Source organism: Hoplias malabaricus, chromosome 3, assembly GCF_029633855.1.
Source record: "Hoplias malabaricus isolate fHopMal1 chromosome 3, fHopMal1.hap1, whole genome shotgun sequence".
In the NCBI taxonomy this organism is placed as follows: domain Eukaryota; kingdom Metazoa; phylum Chordata; class Actinopteri; order Characiformes; family Erythrinidae; genus Hoplias; species Hoplias malabaricus.
The window spans coordinates 20,312,482-20,335,762 of record NC_089802.1 but is presented as its reverse complement, the minus strand read 5'-3'; the positions used below and the strand labels follow the sequence as shown (position 1 = coordinate 20,335,762).

General features: G+C 41.1%; 1 protein-coding gene and 1 long non-coding RNA gene across 4 annotated transcripts in view; one reads left to right on the top strand and one right to left on the bottom strand.

Annotated features, from left to right (window-relative positions):
• Nucleotides 1-7,621: 7,621 nt before the first annotated feature.
• svild (supervillin d) overlaps nucleotides 7,622-23,281 on the bottom strand; it is a 93,859-nt gene continuing 78,199 nt past the window's right edge. For both annotated transcript variants that reach the window (XM_066662936.1, XM_066662937.1), the window contains exons 21-28: nucleotides 21,421-21,678; nucleotides 20,321-20,528; nucleotides 18,558-18,691; nucleotides 18,013-18,168; nucleotides 11,536-11,679; nucleotides 11,231-11,343; nucleotides 10,553-10,702; nucleotides 7,622-9,287 (exon numbers count right to left, since the gene is read on the bottom strand). In XM_066662936.1, the coding sequence (XP_066519033.1) occupies nucleotides 9,201-9,287; nucleotides 10,553-10,702; nucleotides 11,231-11,343; nucleotides 11,536-11,679; nucleotides 18,013-18,168; nucleotides 18,558-18,691; nucleotides 20,321-20,528; nucleotides 21,421-21,678 (1,250 nt within the window). In that variant the 3' untranslated portion in view covers nucleotides 7,622-9,200. The remainder of the gene's footprint in view (nucleotides 9,288-10,552; nucleotides 10,703-11,230; nucleotides 11,344-11,535; nucleotides 11,680-18,012; nucleotides 18,169-18,557; nucleotides 18,692-20,320; nucleotides 20,529-21,420; nucleotides 21,679-23,281) is intronic.
• Nucleotides 12,478-22,691, top strand: LOC136690883 (uncharacterized). Of its 2 annotated transcripts, XR_010801800.1 has the most exons (4): nucleotides 12,478-12,649; nucleotides 19,200-19,266; nucleotides 20,181-20,370; nucleotides 21,405-22,691. It is a non-coding gene; the product is annotated as an uncharacterized lncRNA (long non-coding RNA). The 2 variants fall into 2 exon arrangements; XR_010801799.1 differs by lacking the exon at nucleotides 21,405-22,691 and having other exon boundaries at nucleotides 20,181-20,532.

Sequence of the window (23,281 nt, the reverse complement as noted above, 5' to 3'; positions counted from 1 at the left end):
TTGACCTTTTTAACCGTAACAATCTGGACCTTGTGTCTCAGGTCCTTACACTTGGCCATTTTTATGAAATTTAAGAATGGACTCTTCATTTCTTCCTAATGTTGGTCTCTGAAGTTTGTTTTACTATTATACTTCTACGAGGCATGTAGCATATACAACTGTTGGAGTGGGATTTAACTTCTATTACATTAGCTTTAATTGCACTGGAGCTACGAGGGTAATGTAAGGCTACAAACACAAGACATGTCTTGGCTTATGGACAGTTAGAATAAGTGGAAAAGTCTGTGAATGTTTATTATTATAGGAATACGGGATCTGGTGTACTGTTTTTATTGTACTGTGGCAAAATTAATGGTTCAAAAGTTGACGCATACAGACTGCACAGGGCATGGGTGGAGTACATTTGGATCATACATCACCTTCAGTCCTTTATTGCATTGATGAGTTGAAGAAATGAGGACTGAAATGACAGCAGCAAAAAGGTAAATTCACATTTCAGTGTTCAACAGAAGCAGCTATTTGTTTGGTCATGTAAACAACACTGGGCTAAATAGGAGAGAGAAGAGAGAGACAGTGTAGGAAAAAGAAAGGCAGAGAGAGAAATTAGAACAAAATAAAAAAAGTAGAGAGACTACAAGAGAAAGGGAGAGAGCAATGTAAGATAGAAAACAAGGAGGTGGATGAAAGGATAAACGTGAAAGGTAAAGAGCAGAGAGTGCAGGGGCAGAAATAAACTGAATGAGAGAAACAAAATAAACAAATACAGGGGTGTGTGTACCTATCTGTACTTTGGGAGTCAATCAGTTGTCACCTACTGCAGCTGTGTGTGTGTGGTTAATGTTAGGTGGGATGGATTTGGGAGGCTTGAGGGTCCTGAGGCTCCTGAGCTCCTTTTTATGTGGGCTAGGCTTGCCACTCTTCAGCCTAATTGCCAGTGTGAAGAGTGGGTTGTGTTTCACAGGACTCTTCAGTCAGAGATGTGACCTTCAGCAGACCCTCAAGTGTTTCAACTCCAAGTCTCCTCTCACCTCTAATCCGAGCACCAGAAGACATGAACAGGACAAAAATCCATCTAAATTCAGGCTGGAGGCTGCCGAGGGCTGCTGAAGTGTTCCCCATCACTGGCACTAAGAGCCAAAAGCAGACCCTGGAGCTCCTTCATTTCTCGTAAATTTCTCCACAAGAGACAATTACCACCTCAGCACTTGAAGTGTGGGTTTTTGAAGATTTCCAGCTTTCTAATCTCTTGGGTTCTCTGGTTAGTGGGATATACAGCCATGTAATGATGCTAGTTCAAGCAGCTCATTTGTTGAAGACATAGAAGCATAAACAAAGCTGATTCAGTGGAACAAATGATTGTTTTCATTCTGAGGCTCTGTGTCTTTTAAGGTGGAACAATATTTTTGAGTATGAAATGGGTGTGTAGCGTATATGTGGCTATAAGTTTAACTTCTCTGTAAGTTATTTGCTGTTTGAATTACCACAGAAACTCATTTGTTACTCGAGTTGTTCAGTTTTGTCTGTGCTGACTTTCATGCAGTCTCCCGAATTACCTTAAGTAATCTGTAACAGCAAAAATAAATGAATATTACCCACCTATGCAGTAGAAATGTGGAAAAAAATCCTTCAACCCTTTGTGTGATTCAATGTTCCGAGCTCTCTCCACCATCCAGATGCTGTTTCTCAGTCACAGAAGCTGGAGCCATTTTGGGCAAAGACACTTGGACCCCCACCCCCCAAATATTCTTTGGGATTAATTACTTTTAAATTCATGACCTGGCTGTTGAACAAAAGCAATAATAATCTACTTTCATCAAATGTCAGCCTAGTCATAACTGGTGTCTAAATTTAACATTTGATTTTGCAGTAAAGCTCAGATTATAAGATATTGAGAAGTGGAGGCGTTCTTATAGCCAGTTAGCACTGTGTGCAGTTAAAATTTTACATGCTTTTTCCACACAAACCATTACTATTTACTTATCTAATTACTTGTACATGCCCTTGTATCCACTTTGCCTGGTGGCAGTGTCTCAGAAAAGCATGTTGAGCTTTACATTAAACTTATAGAAGGGTGTGCAGATATGGACCACAAACACTGCCCCCCCCACCCCCCACCCCCACCCCAAAAATAAAAAAAAAATAATCAAACTTCTAGTTAATGCATGCTAAAGTTGCAGAATGTTGCTTCTTTTGCCTTTTGGTTGTTAGCTACATTAGGCACACTGCTCCACTAAGCAAACTTCATTCTTGGCTGACTGTTTATAAACAGCAACAGAAAATTGTGTAAATTAGGTTTTATTGCTGAATTATTGCTAGAATCCTGATAATGTCTCTCAGTATTGCTTTTAAACAGAGCCCATCTTCATGGCTCCTGCCAATGCTAAGAGGCTAATGATGGTGTTTCTGGCTGAAAAGGCCAAGAATATAGCACTAAAAGGCATAGTAATGAGCATTTATGACAGAAACTCCATTTCCTCCTGTCTTAATCAGTAACCCTCGTGCTCTCATGCAGTTTTTTTTCCTGCCTCTCTCTCTCATTCTCATTCTCACAGCTTCCTCAAGGCTATTGCTGCTGCATTCACTGCAATACCGAGTTTTATAATCATTGTTTTATTTTTTTTAATAAAGAATACATACCTGAATGCAGAACTCAAACACTGATTAGCACCTCAAGGACATGACCACTTTTGTTTAGGGTTGGAAAGAGTTTATTTTCTCTCTCCAACTGCCAAACCGACTTTTTTATGTCTTTTACGGACAAATCATATTACTGCAGAGATAAAAACACAGCCACATTAGGTTTATGTGGAGTCGGACTGCTTGACGCATATGTGCAGTGACGGAGTGCTTTGCCTCTTGTGACATTAAGCCTTGACGTGCATTGTGGTGCAAAACCTGTTAATGTCAGTCAGACTTGAAACGAAGGAGAGAAAATAGCTGCTGATTGCTGAGGATCTTTATCCTTGGAGAAGTGAGAAGAAAGCAGTATGTCAAATCAAGCACTTCCAGAGTGTGCTACTCAAAACAAATGCATGTTCACAATGGGAAAGGAAAGAAGACATGTGCTGTTTGCAGCCAACACCAGAATCCAACAAACAGTTTTTAAAATAAATTCTGGATGACAGTTAAGGCAAAGCATGCTGAAATTATATCTTATGTTTTTATCATTTTTATCACACATTAGCATACATCTGTATAGTTTCCAATTTGAAATACCAAATCTGACCGTGTTCAACTTAAATAAAATACCACTGCTAAAGGCATGTAGTGTTAGAAGGCCTAGAGTTATGTGTGTGCCTGCCTAGGGGCCTAAACCACTAGGGACGCTTGTGTCCACTGCATCAAAATCAAATGTGCTGCTTTGACGTATTGGACACTTCATTAGCAGTGCTGCAATTAAGAAAATGTTAAACCTCTTTCAGATTTCTCAGTCTATTAATTAATGTCGTCTAATATTTTTTCCTTCAGTCACTTCTTAGAAACCACTCAACTTTTCTGCTTCCATGCATAATGTCATTAAATATATTATATAAATGGACCATAGACATTTGTCATGCCCATCTGTAATATGATTCTGTTGGGGACAGTTCAGTTTAGATTTTCATTTTGCTTCTGTCTCAGCTGTTTTATTTCTGTTGTAAATGATGTACATGTCTCAAAATTGTAGTTTTCTTAGCTGCTGCGTTTATATAATAACTTGCTCTTATGCTCATCTTGGTGCTATTTTGTTTTGTAACACTACAGTATGTTGTAATGGGACGATGACTGAATAGCATGGCACACTTCTAATTATAACTGTATTAATAATGGCAAAACAGCCTTCTTTCAAGAATGCTCATAAGCGTAAGGACATTATTCTCAATGCCAAGTGTGGGCTAGATGTGTATTGGGCTGTATAGATCTGTAACTGTTCTCAGGGTTAGGGCACAGATTTCCAGTATCTAAGGGATAAGCTGGAGTGTTGTTTTCAGTCCAGAACCAATCACACAGCATCAGCACCAGCAGCTCCTCATAGAAATGTTCCACAACTTCCAGACTATGACAAAAATGTCACACTGAGGCCAAAGGTTTATATAAGACAGCAGCAGTTTTTCAAATCACATGATTTGAGTGTTAGATTAGGAAACACAAAAAAGGTCTTTCCATACAAATTTATTTCTGGTTTACTTTATCAGATTTTCACTGGATAAAATATTTACAAACACTTTTAGCATTTGGTGGTTTGGCCTTTTAGCGCCTTAGCTTCAGCCAAGTGCTTAGGGCAGCCCTGCTCACAGTAACCTTCAGGAATTGTAGCCAATTCAGTTTGTACCTTACCTTTGTTCTTACGTTCTTCAGCCACTTTGACACAATTTTGAAGGAATGCTTAGGATCATTATCCTACTGGAAGATCCATTTGCAACCAAGTTCCAGCTTTCTAGCTGATGCCTTGATGAGTTGCTGCAGTATTTTTTAATAAAAGTCCCTTTGCCAGCAAAATACCTCCTATCTTGAGGATTTAAGCCATCTTTGTCACTGCTGCTCTGAGTAAAGCAAAAATATCCAACCAAAAGCATTCTGTATCCACTGATGAAGGACTAGAGGAAGACTAACACAAACTGTGCAGCAACAGATGAGCTATTGTCTCTGTCTTTACATCTACAAGGTGGACCAATGCGGTGGGGGTGCCTAGCAGAGTGGACAGTGAATAGAACTTGAGCACCCCTGCTGTGTCTGATCCACATGTACCAGCACAGCATGCACTACCACCAACTCAGTGTTCCCCTGACACCTGCTTTAGCAGTTGTCCTGTCAGAAGCTTCTGAAATCCATTACATCAATTTCTGAAATCCTTTAGGTTGTTTAAAGTGACAGTCAACTTGGTGCATATGCACTGTTAAAGCCATAGTGAATTAAAGCTGAACTCCATAGTTTTAAAATGACCTCTGATGTGAACAAAGTAGATGTCCTAACTGACTTACCAACATAAGCACATGGTGACATGGATTGTGTAGAGTGTGAACGTTTGAGTTAGGAGTTTTCAGCACAGGTCCAGCTGTAAACTTTATGGTCTCAATATTTTTTTGCTCTCCAAAAAACCTCAAATAACCTGCAGTGAAATCATAAAAATGACCCTATTAATAAGGTAACCAGTTGGAGATCCAACAAGCTGCGCCCATGAGCATATACTCATAATATGGCCTGGCATTAAGTGGCAGTGGAGCATATAAGGCACTGCTGTCAGGTTGCTGCCCAGTATCATGCCCTGAAGCACTGTATTATGAGAGATATTTTATTCTTTCTCTCAGGATGAAACTGTTGCCAAACTGATCAGCAGTCAGCTCCTAGCCACATCTTCCTGCCCTGGATACCCAAAAAAAAATGAAATAAAGAAAAGTGAAATAAAAAAATTAATGGTGGTGTTCATCTTGCAGTCCGCCAAGCTATGAGCCAAGCCAGTCTCCTGCTCAGCCATCTGCCGCAGTGATGATGATTTCACCTTTGCGTAAATGCGTGTTCGTGTTATATATGAGAGAGGATGCAAAAGAAAATCAAAGCATGGTAGAATGGACCCATGCATTTCATCAGTTTCTCAGGGGATATTTTACTGCTGAGCAGATGTGCCCTGATACGCAAACAAACACACAACTCCCACTGTAAATACAAGTAGAACAAAAGAAAGTGTGATCACACAACACTTACTAAATGGTGAGCATACCATTTAAGTGAAACGAGTAACAAAACGCATGTCATGTACAGGAAATATCTTCCAACACATTTTAACACAAATAATATACGTGGGGTGGTATTTACAAATGTGGACGGTATATCAAAATGGTATTTTCGAATTATAGCGTGTGGTGTGTCAAATTTTTGTTCTGTTTCTTTTAGTTCAAGGCCAGAGTTCATTTATGTGCATTTAAGAGAGCCACAGAGAGGGGGTGCTGTGGGACCTCACTGACTGCTGATACCACAGTCTGAAAACATGCTTAGTAGCCCACTGCAGTGGTGAGTTTAGAGCAGAATTTGGGTTAATAGAGAGGAATGAAGCTGAAAACAGACAAAATACTCAAGACCCTTCACTAGACTTTGTTGTGTGCTACACCACAAGTGCCCTTTAGCTGGTCAGCTATGCTTCTATACAATGTAGAACCCTTATTACACTTATTTTCAAACCGTTCTATTCCTCCAGCTGAAGTCGCTGCAATGGGCCCTCTGATTTTTATCGTCAACATGAGTCAGTGTGCACTTTTGGGCTGGGCTGAGCTGAACTGCACAGCACAAAAACCCTTCACTTGAATTGGTGCTCACAGATATGTAGCTCACACAGCATGACACTGCAACCCTGCCCCACAGTAATAATGTATACCATGTTAATATGTTGAAATGGTATAATATTTAAATCTCACTATGTATTTGGAGAGCTTTCTGGTGGAGTTTGTAATAACTGAAAACCCCATTTCGTTAGAATCAGGTACAAATAATGGATATTTCACTGATCAAAATTTGTAAGATTACAATTTTCAAAGAACTGCCATTTTAAAATAAGATTAGACAGAGCCTTGGGCTTCTACACACCAGCTGTCTAACCCTGTCCTTCAGTGGTCAGTCTGTAATTGTAGAACTACAAAGTGCTCCTGTATGGTGAGTGGAGCTGAGAGAATGAAAATGAGTGTAGATACAAGGTAGGTGTCCCTAATACAGTGATAACTGCCACAACTAAATGATATCTGGCACTCTACGTTCAGCGATCAAAATTAAAGCCAGGTTTTCTTGGTTAGAAAAACAGGCCTGGATTTCATTAAAAGAAAATAATTGCAATTTTAAGGTATCAAATCCTCATATGTTAAAATGTCATATCAGTGTAATGTTGTTTTTGAATTTGAAGCCTTCTTTCTGGGTGATATGATGTTAAAATGTAACCAAAAAGTGTTCAAATTTCTGACAATGAAATATGAATATGAATGCTTCCAAGATCTTCCAGAGAATATCAAGCACCCGACCGAAAGACCTTCACACTTGGTGCTACCTTTGCGTCACTGGAGTAACCAATTATTCTGCCCCTTGTCACTTTCTGTCACAGAGTCGGCTGTGACATCCTCATTGACTCACACCACAGCATTTGTCACCTCCTGCCCCCATCACCACACAGCCATCACAACCTAATTTCAATTCTGTTGCACTCCTGTCTCAATGAGTTCCCTAATCATGCCTCCCCAAAGAACAGTGGGACTCAGGAAACCTCCAATTGGTGTTAGATGAATTCGGGGGAATCTCTCAGGGCAGGGAGCGTCTTAACTGTCAGCAGTCGGCATGTCATATGCCCTCAAAGGGACTTTGTGAGCACCATAGGAATCAAAGGAATTATCATAGAAATGAAGGCTAAAGACATGCAGCTGGTTTGCTCTAACTGCCCATGAAGGCATGTCAGTCAAAATCCAATTCAACACTGCACTGTCCAAACATAGCCCTTTATCATGGCCTTAACATCAAACTGACAAAGGCATTATTTATGAAACAACAGTCCTCTTCCAATTTGATTGAACCTTTTTTTCGTGCTTGCAGAACCTTTGAATGTTTCAGTCCTGTCTTATGGATTCAATTTATGTACGAGATCTACACATCGGAAGAATTGATTGCACACAATTGCAGCATCTGTAAGAAATCATTAGCTGTAATCTGTTCTGACAGTAAATAATAGAACAAAAATGCATCAACACAGATCCGAATCGCTCCATTCCACACACAAAAACAAAGCAAGCCTGCAAGATACTGTACCATATGGTTACGAGTAATGCGCCATCATAATTAGTGATAGTAATGACACATTGATTTCTGGACCGTTCAAGTGGATTAAACAAAGACAAGTCTGACATCTAGTGTTCAGATTTAGAACAGCCCAAAAAAAATTAAACAAACAAAAAAACCACTCAGATACCAAAGGCAGCTTCATACACTGCATGGTGTATTCACTTAGAAAAAAAGAGGATAGTTTTGGATATTTGTAATGATATAGGCAGTACATACTGGAAAACCACAGTACAGAGATTCATATAACACTGTAAGACAGAATAATAGAATACTCCACCAGCTTCAGATGTAGTACATTTCATAAAAGTAAATTTTGTTGATGTGTATGAAACTGACAACAGAACAGATATTGTAGTCTTTGATGATGCACAGCTGTATGAATTATATATTAATATTTTTATGACTATTATTTTGCTAACACAATCATTCCAAATTTGATGCCTTCATAACGTTCCAAAATTAGCCTTTTTTTTTTTGGGAAATACATCACAGGCATTTGCTGGATTTAATGTAGTGGTGTCTGCATGAACAAGTCAGATATTCAGTTGTGGTTTTGGGCCCATGTACAGAGAGATTTCTCTGAATCTGAATCCTTTTATGATGATTGTGCATCATAAACAGTGAAAACCCTAAAATCCTTGCAATATCTTACATTGTTATTAAACTGCTGGATTATTAGCAGACTTATTTTTTCTAAAGTAGAATGTTTCTTTTATACTGAGCATGACTGCATTGTGAGATGATTTTTGAGTGTTTCATGACATTCCTAGAATTAATTTCCAATTCATGGAATGTGTTGTAGGCGTAGATTTCTAAACAAGCGTATATATGGTATAAAGACACAATCCTGCTGTTATTGGTATTTCACACACTGTCATTTACTGGAAGTTAGGTGTGTATAACAAATGCAGATGACCGAGTGTTGCAGATAGAGATTAGGTTGAAAAATGCTGGAGTATTCTTGAATGTAATGGCTGCACACACGTGCATACATATATGGCTTTGAAAGGAAGTTAGTGTTTTAGGAAGTTGCCCTTTTAAACATCACAGTATTGATAATATGGGTTAAAAGACAGGAGATTGGCTTTGACAATTTTAAAAGACAGGTTTGTACATAATTAGTTCAACATAATGTTTATAAGTCACTTGATATCCCCAGCTCTTACTCTTGCATATATAGCATCCTTTCAGCTTGTGTAACAAAAGCTAGGCTGCTATTTAGCATTTGGAAAAAGTCTCTACAAAATGGTCTACTTTAAGTGAAGGAGGATAAGTAGACCTAGTTTTAAAAGTTTTAAAAGACTGTACACGTAATGCTATACATGAGCAGGTTTCTCACTTAAACCCATTAAAAATCCATCCTTCCTTGTGTGGATAAGCTGCAGAGTCATAAAGGATGTTTCCTCTGGTTAGAAGAGGCCTTTGCTCTTCTTCAGATTGAGCTGTTTCCAGTTGGGGAGGGTACTAAACTCCTCTCGTGTCATCTGCAGTAGATCCTGCGGCACACAAAAAAAGGAAGGAAAAAAAAAAACGCATTCAGTTCTCATCAGCAGCTACAAAACACACCAGCGTTTCTCTGAACAAACTCCTCCTTCGCTTTCAAAATGCTAATATTCATGGAAAAACCCATTTGTAATAATACCAGGACCATCAAAGCTGCATTGGAAAAGCATTACATATAATTGATGGTTTGGGGACTTTTATTGACAGACCACTACATTTTATAGATTGAGCTCATACTGCAAGAATAATTTCGCATGATGATCGCTCTGAGGGAAAATACTCAGCGGTTTGCACTTGGTTTCAAAACATTACAGATGGATAATGTGGCTTTAGAGACCTGGAAAAATATCTGACATGTTTACATAATAAACATTTAAGCTTGTACATAGGTAATCAAACATAGTGTCAAAGTCATGAAGTCACAATACATCTGATTCATACACGTTTGCATATTAAAGGCAGGAAGGACTTTTAACTTGGGTAGAAAAGAGTGGGACTTCTACATTAACTGACACCTCAGAGGAATATTTATTTAGTTATTTTACACAGCTGCCATTTTTAAGGGCTTGGTTAGACATCCATATCCAATATGTTACAACACACACATTTTATCTCATTAAAATCTACCCCCAGAGCAGCTGGGAAGCGTGTATGTCCACATTTGGCATCAGCGTTTATCAACATGTGGAATTGGAGTGTATTGTGTATTACTGTGTTTACTATCACTATCTCAATGTTGCCTTTACTGTTAAATGCATTGCACTGTTTCTAAATGAGTGAGTGCTTTCAGAACAGAACTCAGAGCATTTATAATTTAATGGTTTATTTCTGTTTTTTTTTTATATTATTCTTCTTATTATTGAGTGACTTGGTAATATGTGACTCAACTATAAAGTACAATATATGGCCAAACATTATTGGAAACGCAACAACACCTCTTCTGTATTGTAATAAAAACCTCTTCTTATCTTGTCTGTCCTTACATTGCATCAGGACTTGGTAAGGACTTAACAGCACTCAACCAAACAAATATTAGTGAGATCAGGTAGTGTTGCTGGGTGATTGGAGTGCTGTTGGATTGCTCCAAAAACCACTGTAACTCTTCCCAAATGTATGGATTGGTGTGCCGTAAATCCAAAGAATGCTAGAGGCATTAGACCCCAGTAGGATACTCTTGACATTGAGCATGGTGACCATAGGCTGGATGAAAGGAGCTTAGTAGTGCAGTGCAGAGACGAGAGTAGAATAGCTTATGTACCTGGAAATCTTTGTCAGAGAGATAGAGCTCCAGGTGCAGAGGGTCAACCCCCTCAGGCAGCGGCTTGCTGGTCAGCTCCTCTATGGAGTACTGATTCTTACTGAGTTTGGAGAGAGCTTCTTCCACCAGGATCACCTTATTCCGTATGCCCTGCGTCAAAGCATGCACACACACAGGCGAGACAGACAGAAAGCATATGTTGTCACAAAAATGGGAACAATGAGAGAATTAGCTTCAATTTAAAAAGAAGTTATTGGAGGATTTCAGTTGATCTTGAAATTCTAACACATTGTAAAGTTCTGCTGATATTTTCAAATTCCATAAATATATCATAAAAAATGGCCAAAATTATATAATCATTTATTATACACAGTCCACTCATAACATTTATGACCTCCTCCTTGTTTCTGTGTCCATTCTCTCAGCTCCACTGACCATACAGGAGAAATTTGAAGAGCAGGGTTAAAGTCTACAGTCTGTAACTGTAGAACTACAATGGTCAGGACCCTCACAGGACCCACAAGACTGAGAATAGTCCACCAACCAAAAAATGTGCAGCATGCATATGTGTGCTTTTCAACTATGTAATTGTAGAACTACAGAGTGCTCCAGTATTGTCAGTGGAGCTGAGAGAATGACATAATGGCATTTTTTTGTTTGTTTGTTTGTGTGTTTTACCTGTACTCTGTTATTAGGGTCTTTCTCCCAGTATGGGAAAATATTGGTGAAAGTAAGGGGCTCTGCTCCAGCCAAAATCAGATAAGCCTGAGGGGGCCGCCTGGAGTTCTTTGCTGCAAGGCAGCAAAAACAACCACACACAGTTGTTAGTATTCCTTCAGACCAAAGCATAGTATGACAACACATAATCCAAACCTACTTCCTCACAATATATTTATCTACTTTTAAAGCAAAACATCTAAACACCATACACATCAGAGCTCATGCCCTTCCCAGCCCCTTGTGGGAAGACAGTGACTTCTGACCTTTGCAGTACTGCAGTGTAGTCTCCATGGCACATTTCCTCTCGCTGTCCCAGCGGATCTTAGCTGAGCCAGTGCATTCTGTGTCCTCCGGCTGCTGGCCCTGCCACAGATACACCTCCATCCTATTATCCAGTAGAAACAAAGCTATGGACAGAACGAGAGGGAGAAAAAGGTCTGGTTGTCATACATCAGCAACGACAAAGAAAGGTTATATGGAATGAAAATTAATGTACAATACTGTGCAAAAGCCAGAGATCATCCTTCAAGTTTTTATTTTCCAAAATGAAAATGAAAAAGAACTGCAAAGATGTACATATTTTTTTAGGGACTGATAAAGTTGTATAATTCCACAAAAACATTAATTGGTTAATTGGTAACACTTTAAAACCGATGCCTGAAGGCCAGTGAAAACCATAAAAAAATGTTTTCAAAAATTGGTGTCTAAAAATAGAAAAAATATATAAATTTATAATGACATTGGGACTCTGAAAAACAATTTGAAACCTAGAATGCAGCCAAAACTGTCACCATACAATAAACAGTACTTAAAATGTCCATGTTTAACCTACAGGACATAAAAGAATAAAATATACAAATTAAGCAAAAACACTCTGGCTTTCTTAGAACCCAGATCTCAATGTAACTTTATTTATTTAGTTTCTAAGACTGAAACTCAGTGATATGTACAGTAATGCACATATAATTCCTCATCTCCAAAACAAACGTACAGTACATGGAAATGTGATGTTTTAGCAGAGAAATTCCAAAGCTTGTGCACACGTGTTATGTTTCGTATCTCCTGACCGCCAGGGCGGTACTTAGAGTGGATGTTCCTCGCGCGTGCGCGCTCTAGACCGAAAATGTATACGAAATTAGTCAAACATAACCTTGCCTGTGATGTCACCGAAGCTATATTTACCTGTGACTCACAGCAAACTGCCTCTTTCTCTTCTCGCCTCGGACCGATATCAGCTCGGTGACACTTCGTCGGAGCTACAGTCTGTTTTCACTGTCCTCCTCGAGCTGTTACAATCCATCTTTCGCAGACGTTGGGGTTTTTACTCGGTGTTCAGCTCATATACACTCTTTTCTCACCGGCAACAAGATATTTCACGTGAGTATTTTTTTCGCTCACTTGGTTCGGTTTTATCTCCTGTTCTGTGTATGTGTGCAGCGCACTCGGAGTTACTCAGTGTTTAGCTTGCATACTTCACACTCCGGCAATTGCACCGAGTGCACATATATGTTGAGCTGGATTGGAGTTTTTACTCAAGACAATGTATTGTCGCGGTGTAGGTTGAACTCACTTGGAGCCTTTGCTCGGTGTACATTGTAAGTCGCGCCCCAGTAAACGCGACGAGTGCGGGTGAATATATTGAGCTCACTTGGAGTTTTTTACTAACTTTTACTTACTTCCCGGTACTAACTAAGGTGTAAGTGGAGTTTGCGGTGTTTTTATCTCACTTGGAGTTTTCACTCAGTGTCACGTTCCAATAATCCTGAGCACGCATGTACTAAGCATACTTAGAGTTCTTACTCGGTGTGCTGACGATTAATTCGCAGTAACACTCGTGTGTTTGCGCGAATGAAGTCCGTATTATTTTTACTCCGGCAGGCGTGTGACTGTATTGCGGACCCATCGGGGTTTCCTCTCAGTACCACACTTTCAAGATGTTTTCTCAAAGCTGTTGTACACAGTGCCTCTCCACGCTAGAAGAGGATGATGGGCATGATTTGTGCCCCTCTTGTCTTGGGCTGGAGCACCTTCGGGAGGCCATGATTAACCCATGTATGAATTGTGCTATTATTCCACTCGACCGACGTCGCGAGCGACTTGCTATGCTAAGAGCAGGAAGTGAGGCTATGCTGCCAGGGCCACAGTGCACTGAAAAGAAGGCTGTCAAGCGACCTTCAGATGCACCGGATAGGTCTCAGAAAAGGAAGAAACGATCCCTGGCATTGTCAGACCGCATGGACTCATTCTCTGAGGATTTAGCGCAGTTGAAATCGTTGTTTGTGGAGATAAGTGATAAGATTGGTGCTGGGAACAGTACATGTTCCAGGTCAGACCGCCCCATGGACTCGGGGAACTTATCAGGATGTATTGATGATGTCCTTTCAACTTTAGCTTCAAACTTGGATTTTTCTGAAGACCTCCCACAGGTGAGCGGCTCTCCGCTTGCCACCCCAGCTGCTCTGGGGTCTCCTCTTACCTCACACTCTGTAAATTCAGGGGCCAGTGCCCCTTCTGCCACCGCAACACCAGCAACTCAAATTCAAGGTTCTCTGACGCTAGCGTTGGCTAAGCTGGGACTGGCCGCTCCATCTTCAGTGGCCCCAAAGACCAGCAGGTTCTTTATGCATGCAGCACCGATGGATGCGTTCTCAGTTTCTGCTGGGGAAGATTTTGCAGCTGAATTTGCAGCTGGCTTTAATTCTAGTAGCCAGAGAAATAGAGCAAGCGCAGCGGAGTTAGCACTGGCGTCCATGACAAATGCGGCTACACTTGGTCTTGATCGCATGCCAGCAGTTGATTCTTCCATTGCTTCTAAGGTGGTGTCTCCAGATGTGGCCCTTCGACCAAACCCACGCTGCCCCAGTTCAGAGTGTAGACGCTCGGATGAGATCCTCTCCAAAGCACACGATACTGCGACCAGAATGGCAAAGATTGTGAATTATCTTTCCCTTCTGTTGTTAGCTTTACGTGCTTCAATTCGAGGCCTTGAGAATAATGGATCAATGGACGAACTGCTGAATGCAGCACTTCAGTCAGTTGGCTACCTGGCTTGGGAGCATGGGAGGCTGTTGGGGCCCTGCTCCACGGGCGACGGCAAGTGTGGTTGGTGCAGTCTTCACTCTCTGACACTTGCAGGGCAACAATTAGGTCATTGCCTCTAGTCCCTGGCCAGCAGTAAAAGAAGTTCTGGACCGCCGTTCTGCCCTCTCAGAAGCCTCCAAATTGGCGGCTCAGAGGGGTTTTCACCACTTTCGCCAAGTCAAAGCTCCCAGTCGTCCGACACCGTCCCCAGCCATGCGTAGCACTGACTTCAAACGACGATTTAAGGTCCAGGAGAAATCGCACCGCACAAATCTTCCTCCCCAGGGAGCTAGACCAGGGGCACAGCGCACCCACTTCAAGGGAGCTGCCACCCTTGATCGCCGCTGATCGGTCTCGGCTGATTGTGGAACTGCAGAAGGCTCATCATATGGACTATTGGAAGAAGCATGTCACAGGGTCTTGCGAACCATGTCACTGGGCTACAGTCATCATCGGCCTCCACTCAGCTCCTCTCCGAAGGAGATTATTTTTCTTGATATTGTTCATGCCTCGATTCTCTTGAAGGAAGTTCGTTCCCTCCTCATGAGAGGCGCAATAGAGGTTGTAAACCTTCGTGTTCATCCAGAGGGATTTTACTCTGCCTATTTTGTTGTTCCAAAAAAGGACGGAGGGTTTCGTCCAATTTTAGACCTTCATCGCCTAAATTCACATCTGAAGGTTCTCCCCTTTTGAATGCTCCACAGTGCTGCTGTACTCCAAAGTGTCACAAAAGGGGAGTTGTTTACGTTGGTGGACCTCCAGGACGCGTATTTTCATATCCCAGTCTTTCCAGAACACAGACGTTTTCTCCGCTTTGCATTTCAGGGAAACGTGTACCAATTCAAAGTCTTGCCTTTCAGGCTGTCTCTAGCCCCAAGAACATTTTCAAAATGCATGCTCGCGGCCTTGGAACCACTTCTCGGCCAAGGTCTAAAGATTCTTCCTTACCTGGACGATTGGCTGGTTTGCACCACCTCCAGGGAATGAGCACTTCAAGACACTCAGAGACTGCTGGACCATGCTCAGGCCCTAGGTCTGTCTATAAATTGGCAGAAGAGCATCCTCCTTCCAGGTCAGCATATCCAGTTCATCGGGATGGTTCTGGATTCCTGTACAATGATGGCCTCACTGCCCAAAGTACGTGTTCAAGCTATTGTGACTCTGATCGGCTCTCTGAAACTAGGAAAGAGAGTACTGTATCTGGTTCTTCTCCGACTCATGGGTCTCCTCACTGCTGCAGCTCAAGTTGTTGCTCTGGGCAAACTTTATTTAAGGCGCTTCCAGGTATGGGTAATATCCCTCAGACTGGACTCTGTACAACACAGGTCCATATCACAAAAGTGTGTCTAGTAGCACTGAGGCCTTGGTGTTCTCTGAGGGTTCTCCTGTCGGGAGTGAGCATGGGCTGCTTACCCACACGCAGAGAAGTCCTGACAACGGATGCCTCAGCAGCCGGTTGGGGTGCGGTTTGGAGGCACAGATGGGTTCAGGGCACTTGGTCGGTGGACCATGCCCAGGAACATATCAATGTCCGAGAGTTACGTGCGGTAAAGCTAGGACTGGAGTTCTTTCTTCCATATCTGAATGGCAGGCATGTGCTAGTGCGTTCAGACAACCTAACGACTGTCTACCACATAGATCATTATGGCGGAACCAGGTCCAAACCTCTCTTGGACCTGGCAGAAGAATTGTGGATGTGGGCCCACAAGAGGTTCCTATCCCTGCAGGCGGTGCAATTGGCGGGAACATCCAATCAGACAGCAGATATGCTTTTCAGACTCTCTCTGAGTCCCAACCACTGGAGACTCCATCCAGAAATCATTCCCAAAATCATTGGGAAAATATGGAAACGGTTCGGTCAGGCAAAGGTAGATCTTTTTGCCTCCTCAGACACCACTCATTGCAGTCTGTGGTTCTCGGAACACGACCAGGACAGTCCGTTGGGTAAAGATGCCCTGGCTCACAACTGGCCAAGGGTATTGCTATACGCGTTCCCTCCTCTTCCCCTCCTTCATTCACTCCTGGTCAGAATACGAGAAGAAAGCCACATAGTCCTTCTGGTGGCACCACGCTGGCCCAGATAACCATGGTTTCCACTAATGATGTCATTACTCAGGGGCGTCCCTTGGGAACTCCCAGCATGGAAAGATCTTCTCTCCCAGTTGGGAGGACAGGTGTGGCATCCACAGCCGGAGTTTCTTCGGCTATGGCTATGGCCTTTGGGTCCAACCAGGACCTTGCTTCATGTTCTTTAGGAGTGAAACGCACTATTCTTAATGCCAGAGCAACCTCTACCCAAACAGTGTACAACGGACAGTGGCAAGCTTTTGTGCGCTGGTGCACAGAGCAGCAGGAAGATCCACTCTCGTGCTCAGTGGGTTCTGTGCTTTCCTTCCTACAAATGCTATTGGATGCAAGGAAGATCTCCCTCGACGCTGAAGGTCTATGTGGCTGCTCTCGAGCCGTCTGACCTCGAGTGGGGGCGTGTTCCTAGGCTCGCACAAGTTAATTGTGGCCTTCCTAAAGGGTGCAAGGAGACTCAGACCTTGTAGGATTCGTCCTCCCCCTTGGGATTCGCCTTTAGTACTCGAGTTCCTACGGGGTGACTCATTTGAACCTCTGGATGGGGCTGGTCTCAAGTGGTTGTCTCTGAAGACTGTGTTCTTGCTGGCTGTGGCCACTGCAAAGCCCATTGGTGAACTGCATGCACTCTCTGTTAGTTCTGAGTGTCTCAGGTGGGGATTGGATGAGGCATCAGTGGAGTTAAAACCAAATCCGGCCTTTCTTCCTAAGGTGCTTAATCCTGAATATGTCAATCAGTCCATCAGTCTGGCAGCTTGTGTGTTCTCTTGTGCCCTGTCCGGGCACTGAAGCAGTATGTGCTGGCGACCGCATCCATACGTAAGACAGACCAGTTGTTCGTCTGCTTTTCTGATGCTAAACGTGGTTGTCGACTCTCTAAGCAGCGTCTATCTCACTGGTTGGTGGAGGTTATTGAACTAGCCTATAAAGCTGCTCATCGATCGCTTTCAGACCTAGCAACAGGCCATTGTTAGGGGAGTGTCTACCTCGTGGGCCGCTTTGAGAGGGGTCCCCCTTCTAGACATTTGTGCTGCAGCCACTTGGTCATCACCATGTACTTTTACCCGTTTTTACAATGTTAATGTGGCAGCATCTTCCAATCTCGCACAGTCTGTACTGTCCCTGATCACGGATGGAGAACAGAGGCACTCCTCGTGACGGCGTGGGCATAAGTCATCCACTCTAAGTACAGCCCTGGCAGTCAGGAGATAAGAAACATAACGCTAGTTACGGATGTAACTGTGGTTACGTGAGTAGTGGATGACCGCCAGGGTTCCTGGTCACTCGGCGTGAGCAAGGCGGTCCGGGTTCCTGAGGCAGTTTGCTGCGAGTCACAGGTAAATATAGCTTCGGTGACATCACAGGCAAGGTCATGTTTGACTAATTTGGTATACATTTTCGGTTTAGAGCGCGCATGCGCGAGGAACATCCACTCTAAGTACCGCCCTGGCGGTCATCCACTACTCACATAACCACAGTTACATCCGTAACTAGCGTTATTTGGGATTGCTGTCTATCACTGTAAGCACTGCTAAGTTTATTGGAAATGTATAGACTGTGGGATATATGAATTGTACCTGGTTGAGGGGCGGAGTACAGGTTCTCCTGCAGGAAGGGCATGGCTAAAACAGAGTTTGGAACTCTACAAGGGCTCAGCTGCTCCTCTCCCTTGAAGCTCCCAGCACTGGCACTCAGCCGAAATAGACGAGGTGTGAAGTTGTACTTCCCAGGATCTACCAAACGCACACACAAAATTATAGAGGAAAAAGTGTTCCTTTAATTTCAGGCTACATTGTCTAAATGTATTGTGTTTTATGCAGATTTTAATTCATTCCCCACTGACAATTGTCTGGATAAAAAAGAGACATTATTTAGTTACTATTAAGTATTAAAATAATTATAATCAAATACATAGTTGGTAAATATTATGAAACTCATAGTAAGTAAGCTGGTAAATGAATCCAACAATGACTATTAACATCAGTAATCTTGCTAACAGCATAATAGCTGAAGGGCAGATCAGCGTTACTGATGTTTTTATTTAGTCCTGGACTTAAAACCTATTTTAAAGGCTTTTCCTTTTCTTCCCTCTGAGAATATGGCACTGTTGTTATAGCTGTACCTTGTAGCATGCAGTCGTATGTTTTCCTGTCTTGCTGGCCAAGCACATCCCAGAACTCCTGAGGCTCTGAGCCTTCCTCTATCTCCTGCACCTTCAGACTGCTGTTGCTGTTCAAACCCAATTCTGGAGGACATCTGGAACACACAAACGGCATCATCCATAACTCAACATGTGGACAGGCAATAAGTAAATGAAACACTTCAGTAAATGAAGTACTCTTCAGATACTTGGAATCAAAAACATGAAAACTAACATGACTGAGAAAGCTGTGAAATCTTCATAAAAGAAAAATCTTGAATGCTTTGCATTTGAAAAGTGGCACAGGTCTTGAGGGAGATCACCCTTATTCTTTTTAATTTATTGTAAATATATAAAATGCAAAAAAAATTAACATGTTAACTCATGAGAAATCTTGAAACTTTAGCACATTTAATCATTTTGCCAAAATAGGCCACAACTTCGGAGCCTATAGTGACGTATTAGTGGTTTTTGGCCGATGTAAACACAGCCTTGCTGCTGTTGAGTTCAGAAGGTACATTATTTTTGTGCTGAAATATGTATTAAATCTCGACTAACTGCACATACACATGGACAAACAGCTGCCGCAAAAAGTTTGAAACAATTTTTTTTATTCTCTCCTAGTGCCTTGCTTAATCCACACATTTATCTCTTATGAAGTTTTTGAAGCAGGAATGTGGAGATTGAGATGGTGAGCCGTGTTCTGCAAGTTTCTCAATTTAAGTTTGATGTTGTCTCTCTCCCTGAAACGTTTAACTCAACAAATTAAGATATTAAACTACTCTGAAATTTTAGAATATAGTAAAAGAATAGAGAAAAGTCAATAACACCCTAAACATTTATTTTCATTATCTCCCTTACAAAAAAAAAAAAAAACAAGGCAATGCTAGCATTTTTCTGTACTTGCGATTAATCATGATTAATCAGGTTGTTGTTGTGATTAAATATTTGAACTCTTTGACACTATTAATTAAAGCAGCTAACGTGACCTAATTTTATAAACTTCTAATGAGTTATAATATTTGAATATAAAAGATAAAGGTTATTAATAACCAAATCATGATAATTGATTACACTAGTCCTTACTCAAATATTCATGCATGCAACATATGCCCAAAACACACCTTTAATGAGTGAATTCATTTATCAGTTGAATGCACTGGGGACACAGACAATGAGTTGTGCACATAGTTTACACCTCTACAGAAATGCATGCACGAATACTAGGCACCCAGGAGCTACACAGCAGCTTGATGTCACCATCTCCAATGCCAAGTGTAGGCTAAAGGGGGTATGAAGGCTGGAGCCATTGACCTGCATTCCCTGGTTCCCTGGAATGATGGAGCTTTATCTGATACATTTAGAATGCATTGGTGGCATGTTTAATCCAGAACTTTTCAATCAGCATCAGTACCTGACCTCACTAATGTTCTCATGGATAAATGAAAATGAACATTTGTTATAAAACCTTTCCAGAAGAACAACAAACAGCCTCCTTTTAGACTTGATTTCAGAAATGTGTTCATCCATGAAGCTGTTATCATTGTATGTATTTGATGTATATCTACACACCTGTGAAATGAACTGCTCTTTGTTGCCCCTTAGGCCTGAAGAATGCTGTTTATTGAAGAACAACAAAGATGACTTGACTAAACTTGATTTGAAGTGATGCCTGATACTTTAATGCTAGTTTGATTCACCCATATTAGTTTTTGTTGATGTGACATTATGAGCAGATGACTCACGTCTGAGTGAGGCGCTCCACAGTCTTCTTGGCCACCTCTCGAGCAGCAGGGTGAGATTTGCAGCCGTGCCACAGGTACAGCTGCCTCTCACACGCACAAAGCAACAGCACACAACCACGAGAGCGCAAACTCGCACTGCAGCACTCCACCTCCAACAGAGAGCCTTCTACTGCTGCCTCCCCACGTATGCAGAACAGACGCCAGCCATCTTACACACACATACATATTATATTACTGTCCTTACACATTGTTATTGCAATGCTTTATGAACAAGTTTTATGAAAAAGTACAACTATGTTTTTCTCTGTTTTTCAACTGTTTAAAGGTAAGTGTACATTCCTTAGAAAAATTGTACGGGCATTGTATCTATTTCTATAACAACATACAGGACTGTCTATTGGTCTGTACATAAACACCATAATGACTACACTTTTTTTTTTTTTAAAGACGTTTTTTGTTCATAAAATATTAAATGCAACCAAAACTATAGGGGCACTTGATCCTGGCTAGAGGGTAAAATGGAGCATTTTTCACAAAGAAATATTTTAAGGTCTAATGTTTTGCAATGCACCAAAAGGCAATGTTTGTGGCGGGTCTTAATTTATTTATATATTTGTGTATATATATAAAAAAGATTTTATGAAAAATATCTTTTATTATTATTAAAATGTTAATGTATTCAATTTAGATTTGGTAAATGTAGGAACGGAATAATTTCATAGCAGGGCTAATTAAACCTGACAGGGACCAACTGTGTCCCAAAGGCCCCAATTTGCACAGCCCTTGTCTACTTTATTTGCAGTTATGCCAGACACTACATGCATCATGTATACAATGTCAGTTAGGGATACAATAATTTAAAAAGAAAAAAATAATTATTATTTTGTATCTTTAAATATGGAAAACAAAATGCAATCTATGATGTTCTTTAAAGATTACTATGATTAATGTCTCATTTCACCATAAGAAATAAACTTAAAATAAATTTGAACAATGCCGACAACAAGATGGAGAGGAACTGAAGAAGAAATTATATCCATTGACTGGAAATCCAGATGTAATCACTCTTTTTGTTACATTACAGTTATGCAGCTGAGTACCTGTGTTGTTGGCTGCGTCCTCCCTGCAGCCTCTGTGGATGATGAGACCTCCTTGGAATAGTTGTAGAAAACAGGGGGGTTCTTTGCCCTGAAGGACCAACACTTGTGCCCCTTTATGGTTCCCTAGCTCCACCGTCATCAGAGCTGATGTGCCTCGCCCACTGACGCTTGAGTGGCGGCCCTGCCAGAAGAAACACGCAGTACGCTCTCTACCTGGCCCTGAAGCACTCACCTCACCTGGCTTCTGTCTCTTACACACTGCACACACAGACACACAGTCACAGATGAAGATGGACAATAATGTTTATATCTAATGCAGACCCTATGCAGATATTTCTAAAACTGTACCGCATTTTAGTTTGCCTGTTCTATTAAACTATAACCAATATGTGCATTAACCCTAAAGAGTCCTTTCAGAGAAACCCAGACATCCTCCTTTAGCTTGATTACATCTTCTGCCAGAGTGAACAGAACCTTTCAGTCTGCTATCTTGCAATCTCCACTAAGTAAAAACAGAATGTCATGATGTGCAAAACATTTAAACCCTGTGTTTATTTGAATATAATGCAAAGACAATATTTTAAAAAATGGTTGAAACTATGTTAATAGTTGTTTGAAAAAGAAAAAACAATCCATGCTTATTTTTATTTGATGCAGCAAAACATATGAAAAGGTTGGGACAGGTTTATATATTTATGAGGTTGCATCACATGTTCTTTCAGCATCACTGAGGAGATAAATTGCTATAGTTTGAACTTTTTCCTATTCTTACCTGATACAAAACTTAAACTGCTCAACATTAAACGTCTCCTTTACAGTACTTTTCCATTTCATAGAGAGTAAAGTGTTTTCGGTGGGACAGAACGAGTTTAGCACCTTTCTGTTATGACGGGACAATGTTGTAGTCATCCATGCAGAATGGATTGGCCTTGTCTTACTAAAGAAGTCTGGATGGCTTCAAACCTGTATACATCATTCAGCATTTGCAGTGCGTTCATAGATGTGCAAGTCCCCCATGCCATGTACACTAATGCCACCTGTGTGCTGGATGGTCCCCCTCCTTTTTTAGCCCAGAGGACATGGTGTCCATGATTTCCAAAAACAGATTTCAATTTTTGAATCATCATACCACAGGACCCTTTCCATGTGCTCAGGCCCAGAGAAGGTGGTAGCATTTCTGGAGCCTGTTCTATATGGTGTCTTCTTTGCACCTGTACATTTTAAATTGTATTTGTAGATGCAGCAACAAACTGTTCTCAGACAGTGAGTTTGGGAAGTGTTTTTGAGCCCATACAGTGATTTCCACTACGAAATAGTGTCTCCTTTGTAATGTGGTGCCACCTGAGTGCTCAAAGCCATCAAAGCCAGCCAATATTGATTTTATGTCTTGTCCTTTAAATATAGAGTTTACTTCAGGTTTTCTGATGTTTTAATAATAGTATGTAGTCTGGATTAAGAAATCCTCAGGTTCTTTGCTGTTTTATGCTCAGAAACCTTTTGTTATTTGACTGCACAGTCTTTCACAGAAATGTGAACCCCTCACTATCTTTACTTCTGAAAAACATAGCCACTCTGAGATGCTTTTTTTAAACTCATGCCATGGACCTGTTGCAAATCAACTTATTTACTTCTTTTGTAGCATCACAAATTTTTTTAAACATCTTTCCTGGCATAATATTCAAAATGGGCATATATTTTTCACAAAAAACAATAACATTTCTTAGTTTCAACAATTGTAATGTGTTTATCAGTTAAATATAGGGCTTAAATGATTTACACTTTATTGCAGTCTGTATTTATTTACGTTTGTCCCACATTGGTCCATTGCAGAAGAAATATTGTATACGTTCTTGTGATGCAA